Here is a 7,500-nt window from a genome sequence, read left to right as displayed (position 1 = left end):
GCTTCTACAGTCACCTGAAACGTAACTGGCTCTGGACCACTCACCTGCTCAACAAGCCCAAGAAGGTGAGAACTTCTGAAAGCAGGACCCTACACACTGACCCCAGTGTTGTAATGAACAGTTGTGTAAATGTTACTGTGGTCATTTTGTAAGTGTTCTGTTAATATTTCAGCACTTTTAGTATGTTGTTGTGATGTTCATGGGTTTGTTCCCTCAGCTTGGAGACAGTCAGCAAGTGCGTCTGAGGAACATGCTGTCCAAACACCTCTTCTCCAAATCTGAGTGTGCAGGTCAGTACACACGTCTGTGTCTGTCTGTGTGTCTGTCTGTGTGTCTGTCTGTGTGTGTGTCTGTGTGTGTGTCTGTCTGTGTGTCTGTCTGTGTGTCTGTCTGTGTGTCTGTCTGTGTGTCTGTCTGTGTGTGTGTCTGTGTGTGTGTCTGTCTGTGTCTGTGTGTCTGTCTGTGTGTCTGTCTGTGTGTCTGTCTGTGTGTCTGTCTGTGTGTCTGTCTGTGTGTCTGTCTGTGTGTCTGTGTCTGTGTGTCTGTGTGTCTGTGTGTCTGTGTCTGTGTCTGTGTCTGTCTGTGTGTCTGTCTGTGTGTGTGTCTGTCTGTGTGTGTGTCTGTCTGTGTCTGTCTGTCTGTGTGTCTGTCTGTGTGTCTGTCTGTCTGTGTGTCTGTCTGTGTGTGTGTCTGTCTGTGTGTGTGTCTGTCTGTGTGTGTGTCTGTCTGTGTGTGTGTCTGTCTGTGTGTGTGTCTGTCTGTGTGTCTGTCTGTGTGTGTGTGTGTCTGTGTGTGTGTCTGTGTGTGTGTGTGTCTGTGTGTGTGTGTGTCTGTGTGTGTGTGTGTCTGTGTGTGTGTGTGTCTGTGTGTGTGTCTGTGTGTGTGTGTCTGTCTGTGTGTGTGTGTCTGTCTGTGTGTGTGTGTCTGTGTCTGTGTGTCTGTGTCTGTGTGTGTGTGTCTGTGTGTGTGTGTCTGTGTGTGTGTGTCTGTGTGTGTGTGTCTGTGTGTGTGTGTCTGTGTGTGTGTGTCTGTGTGTGTGTCTGTCTGTGTGTGTGTGTGTCTGTGTGTGTGACGTGTGTGACGTGTCTGTGTGTGACGTGTGTCTGTGTGTCTGTCTCTCTGTGTGTCTGTCTGTCTGTGTGTCTGTCTGTCTGTGTGTCTGTCTGTGTGTCTGTGTGTGTGTCTGTGTGTGTGTCTGTGTGTGTGTCTGTGTGTGTGTCTGTGTGTGTGTCTGTCTGTGTGTCTGTCTGTGTGTCTGTCTGTGTGTCTGTCTGTGTGTCTGTCTGTGTGTCTGTCTGTGTGTCTGTCTGTGTGTCTGTCTGTGTGTGTGTCTGTGTGTCTGTGTGTGTCTGTGTGTGTGTCTGTGTGTGTGTCTGTGTGTCTGTCTGTGTGTGTGTCTGTGTGTGTGTCTGTGTGTGTGTCTGTGTGTCTGTCTGTGTGTCTGTCTGTCTGTGTGTGTGTCTGTCTGTGTGTCTGTCTGTCTGTGTGTGTGTCTGTCTGTGTGTCTGTGTGTCTGTGTGTGTGTGTGTGTGTGTGTGTGTGTGTGTGTCTGTGTGTCTGTGTCTGTCTGTGTGTGTGTCTGTGTCTGTCTGTGTGTGTGTCTGTGTCTGTCTGTGTGTGTGTCTGTGTGTGTGTGTGTCTGTGTGTGTGTGTGTCTGTGTGTGTGTGTGTGTGTCTGTCTGTGTGTGTGTGTCTGTGTGTGTGTGTCTGTGTGTGTGTGTCTGTGTGTGTGTGTCTGTGTGTGTGTGTGTGTGTGACGTGTCTGTGTGTGACGTGTGTGACGTGTCTGTGTGTGACGTGTGTGACGTGTCTGTGTGTGACGTGTGTGACGTGTCTGTGTGTGACGTGTCTGTGTGTGTGTGTGTGTGTCTGAGTGTGTGTGTGTGTGTGTCTGAGTGTGTGTGTGTGTGTCTGAGTGTGTGTGTGTCTGAGTGTGTGTGTCTGAGTGTAAGGGCTCTAATGACTCCAGGGTTTTAACGTCTGTCTGTAACGGTCAGTGTTTCAGGACGGACGTCCTCTAGCTCCTCCTGCTGTTCTGGAGGAGGCGGTGCAGGTCAGAGTGGAACCAAGCTCGAGGAACCAACAGGTGCGTGGAGGAAGGAAACAAAAACGCAAGAGGCAGAAGAAAGAAATCACCAAGCCTCCTAAAAAGGGGAGGAAATGTGAGTAAAGGAAACTCGTGATTTCTATCTGTCAGGTTTTTATATAGACAGAGTTCTGAATAAGAAAGACTAGTGTCAAAACTAGTGAGACGCTCGTGTGTGTGGTGTGTGTGTGTGGGTCTGTGGTGTGGGTGTGTGTGTAGTGAGAAGCAAGAGGTTGTGTCGTGATGAGACGGATCGTAAAGCTCTGATGAAGATGACGGGACAGAGAGTGATGTGGACTCACCTGGAGGACAGCATCCTGATGTTATGTCGAGTCGCCAGTCACTTTCTAAACCGAAAGGTACACACACACACACACACACACACACACACACAGTACAAACATGCATCTACCAACACATTCATGTCCTCTATAATTAGAACTATATTTTGTTGTGTTCAGATTAAGAAGCCATTTGTTGGGTGGAACGTGGTGCGTGATATTCTGCACAGAGACCTGGAACTGTCTCAGGATAAAACGTCTCTGGCAGTCAGCCGACGCTCACGTCACATCATGAAGAACCCTCAGACTCATCTGAACTACAGGTACACACTGTAGTAACATTTACACCTGAACTACACGTACACACCGTAGTAACATTTACACCTGAACTACACGTACACACTGTAGTAACATTTACACCTGAACTACACGTACACACTGTAGTAACATTTACACCTGAACTACACGTACACACTGTAGTAACATTTACACCTGAACTACAGGTACACACCGTAGTAACATTTACACCTGAACTACACGTACACACCGTAGTAACATTTACACCTGAACTACACGTACACACTGTAGTAACATTTACACCTGAACTACACGTACACACTGTAGTAACATTTACACCTGAACTACACGTACACACTGTAGTAACATTTACACCTGAACTACACGTACACACTGTAGTAACATTTACACCTGAACTACACGTACACACTGTAGTAACATTTACACCTGAACTACACGTACACACTGTAGTAACATTTACATTTACACCTGAACTACACGTACACACTGTAGTAACATTTACACCTGAACTACACGTACACACTGTAGTAACATTTACATTTACACCTGAACTACACGTACACACCATAGTAACATTTACACCTGAACTACACGTACACACCATAGTAACATTTACACCTGAACTACACGTACACACTGTAGTAACATTTACATTTACACCTGAACTACAGGTACACACTGTAGTAACATTTACACCTGAACTACACGTACACACCATAGTAACATTTACACCTGAACTACACGTACACACTGTAGTAACATTTACACCTGAACTACACGTACACACTGTAGTAACATTTACACCTGAAACTACAACGTACACACTGGTAGTAACATTTACACCCTGAACTACACGTACACACTGTAGTAACATTTACACCTGAACTACACGTACACACTGTAGTAACATTTACACCTGAACTACACGTACACACTGTAGTAACATTTACACCTGAACTACACGTACACACTGTAGTAACATTTACACCTGAACTACACGTACACACTGTAGTAACATTTACACCTGAACTACACGTACACACGTAGTAAACATTTACACCTGAACTACACGTACACACTGTATAACATTTACATTTACACCTGAACTACCGTACACACCGTAGTAACATTTAACCTGACTACAGTTACACACTGTAGTACACATTTACATTTACAACCTGAACTACAGGTACACACTGTAGTAACATTTACACCTGAACTACACGTACACACGTAGTAACATTTACACCTGAACTACACGTACACACTGTAGTAACATTTACATTTACACCTGAACTACACGTACACAATGTAGTAACATTACACCTGAACTACACGTACACACTGTAGTAACATTACACTGAACTACCAGTACACACTGTAGTACATTACACCTGAACTACACGTACACACCGTAGTAACATTTACACCTGAACTACACGTACACACTGTAGTAACATTTACACCTGAACTACACGTACACACTGTAGTAACATTTACACCTGAACTACACGTACACACTGTAGTAACATTTACACCTGAACTACAGGTACACACTGTAGTAACATTTACACCTGAACTACAGGTACACACTGTAGTAACATTTACATTTACACCTGAACTACAGGTACACACTGTAGTAACATTTACACCTGAACTACACGTACACACTGTAGTAACATTTACACCTGAACTACAGGTACACACTGTAGTAACATTTACACCTGAACTACACGTACACACTGTAGTAACATTTACACCTGAACTACAGGTACACACTGTAGTAACATTTACACCTGAACTACACGTACACACTGTAGTAACATTTACACCTGAACTACACGTACACACTGTAGTAACATTTACACCTGAACTACACGTACACACTGTAGTAACATTTACACCTGAACTACACGTACACACTGTAGTAACATTTACACCTGAACTACACGTACACACTGTAGTAACATTTACACCTGAACTACACGTACACACTGTAGTAACATTTACACCTGAACTACAGGTACAGTAGTAACATTTACACCTGAACTACAGGTACACACTGTAGTAACATTTACACCTGAACTACAGGTACACACTGTAGTAACATTTACACCTGAACTACACGTACACACTGTAGTAACATTTACACCTGAACTACACGTACACACTGTAGTTACATTTACATTTACACCTGAACTACACGTACACACTGTAGTAACATTTACACCTGAACTACAGGTACACACTGTAGTAACATTTACACCTGAACTACACGTACACACTGTAGTAACATTTACATTTACACCTGAACTACACGTACACACTGTAGTAACATTTACATTTACACCTGAACTACACGTACACACTGTAGTTACATTTACATTTACACCTGAACTACACGTACACACTGTAGTAACATTTACACCTGAACTACACGTACACACTGTAGTAACATTTACACCTGAACTACACGTACACACTGTATTAACAATTCAACCTGAACTACACGTACACTCTGTAGTAACATTTACACCTGAACTACACGTACACACTGTAGTAACATTTACACCTGAACTACAGGTACACACCGTAGTAACATTTACACCTGAACTACACGTACACACCGTAGTAACATTTACACCTGAACTACACGTACACACTGTAGTAACATTTACACCTGAACTACACGTACACACTGTAGTAACATTTACACCTGAACTACACGTACACACTGTAGTAACATTTACACCTGAACTACACGTACACACTGTAGTAACATTTACACCTGAACTACACGTACACACTGTAGTAACATTTACACCTGAACTACACGTACACACTGTAGTTACATTTACACCTGAACTACACGTACACACTGTAGTAACATTTACACCTGAACTACACGTACACACTGTAGTAACATTTACATTTACACCTGAACTACACGTACACACTGTAGTAACATTTACACCTGAACTACACGTACACACTGTAGTAACATTTACACCTGAACTACAGGTACACAGTAACCTGTTACATTTACACCTTGAACTACACGGTACACACCGTAGTAAACATTTACACCTGAACTACACGTACACACTGTAGTAACATTTACATTTACACCTGACAACTACAGGACACACTGTAGTAACATTTACATTTACACCTGAACTACACGGTACACACTGTAGTAACATTTAACACCTGAACTACGGTACACACTGTAGTAACATTTACACCTGACTACACGTACACCTGTAGACATTTACACCTGAAACTACACGTACAACCTGTAGTAACATTTACATTTACACCTGAACTACCAGCGTACACACTGTAGTAACATTTACACCTGAACTACACGTACACCTGTAGTAACATTTACACCTGAACTACACGTACACACTGTAGTAAACATTTACACCTGAACTACAGGTACACACTGTAGTAACATTTACACCTGAACTACACGTACACACTGTAGTAACATTTACACCTGAACTACACGTACACACTGTAGTTACATTTACATTTACACCTGAACTACACGTACACACTGTAGTAACATTTACACATGAACTACACGTACACACCTGTAGTAAACATTTACACCTGAACTACACGTACACACTGTAGTAAACATTTACACCTGAACTACACGTACACACTGTAGTAAACATTTACAAAACTGAACTACACGTACACCTGTAGTAACATTTACACCTGAACTACACTACACACTGTAGTAACATTTACAACTGAACTACACGTACACACTGTAGTAACATTTACACCTGAACTACACGTACACACTGTAAGTAACATTTACATTTACAACCTGAACTACACGTCACACTACCGTAGTAACATTTACACCTGAACTACACGTACACACTGTAGTAACATTACACCTGAAATACACGTACACACTGTAGTAACATTTACAACCTGAACTACACGTACACCACTTAGTACATTAACATTTACACCTGAACTACACGTACACACTGTAGTAACATACTACACGTACACCTGTAGTAACATTTACACCTGAACTACAGGTACCACACTGTAGTAACATTTACACTGAACTACACGTACACACTGTAGTAACATTTACACCTGAACTACACGTACACACTGTGTAACATTTTACACCTGAACTACAGGTACACACTGTAAGTAACATTTACACCTGAACTACAGGTACACACTGTAGTAACATTTACATTTACACCTGAACTACAGGTACACACTGTAGTAACAATTTACACCTGAACTACACAGTAACACTGTAGTAACATTTACAAAAACAACCCTGAACTACACGTACACACTGTAAGTAACATTTACACCTGAACTACACGTACCCACTGTAGTAACATTTACACCTGAACTACACGTACCACTGTAGTAACATTTAGGTCTCTAAATAAAGCCAGTTATTTAAAAGATCCTTCACTCTGAGACAGAAACATGAGTTTTCACTCAATACCCAGCTGATCAAGCAAAGGAACCCACCCTCTCATACATATTTAATCCTTTAAATCCTTTAGACCTGTGGTGTGTGTGTGTGTGTGTGTGTGTGTGTGTGTGTGTGTGTGTGTGTGTGTGTGTGTGTGAGATATGCCTGGCTGAAGTGTATCAGGAATAAAACTTTGGTTGAGGAGTTCATGAACAGAACCAACAACTACAACGACCTGCTGGTGAGTCTTGCCGTGTGTGAGCTTGTGTGTGGTGTGTGAGCTGTTGTGTGTGGGTAGCTTGTGTGTGTGTGTGTGTGAGCTTGTGTGTTTGCACGTGTGTGTG

At 42.5% G+C, this 7,500-nt stretch overlaps 1 protein-coding gene across 1 annotated transcript in view; it reads left to right on the top strand.

Moving 5' to 3' along the window:
• LOC125139375 (general transcription factor 3C polypeptide 1-like) overlaps nt 1-2,718 on the top strand; it is a 16,763-nt gene extending 14,045 nt beyond the window's left edge. Inside the window, exons 13-17 of the mRNA XM_047803017.1 lie at nt 1-65; nt 218-290; nt 1,998-2,162; nt 2,306-2,445; nt 2,548-2,718. The exon at nt 1-65 is cut by the window's left edge and continues 71 nt beyond it. Of these exons, the coding sequence (XP_047658973.1) occupies nt 1-65; nt 218-290; nt 1,998-2,162; nt 2,306-2,445; nt 2,548-2,703 (599 nt within the window). The 3' untranslated portion in view covers nt 2,704-2,718. The remainder of the gene's footprint in view (nt 66-217; nt 291-1,997; nt 2,163-2,305; nt 2,446-2,547) is intronic.
• The last annotated feature ends 4,782 nt before the right edge of the window (nt 2,719-7,500 follow it).

The sequence above is a fragment of the Tachysurus fulvidraco genome, chromosome 18 (assembly GCF_022655615.1).
Source record: "Tachysurus fulvidraco isolate hzauxx_2018 chromosome 18, HZAU_PFXX_2.0, whole genome shotgun sequence".
NCBI lineage: Eukaryota > Metazoa > Chordata > Actinopteri > Siluriformes > Bagridae > Tachysurus > Tachysurus fulvidraco.
Note: the sequence above shows the minus strand (reverse complement) of the source record. Positions and strands in the feature narration are given on the sequence as shown.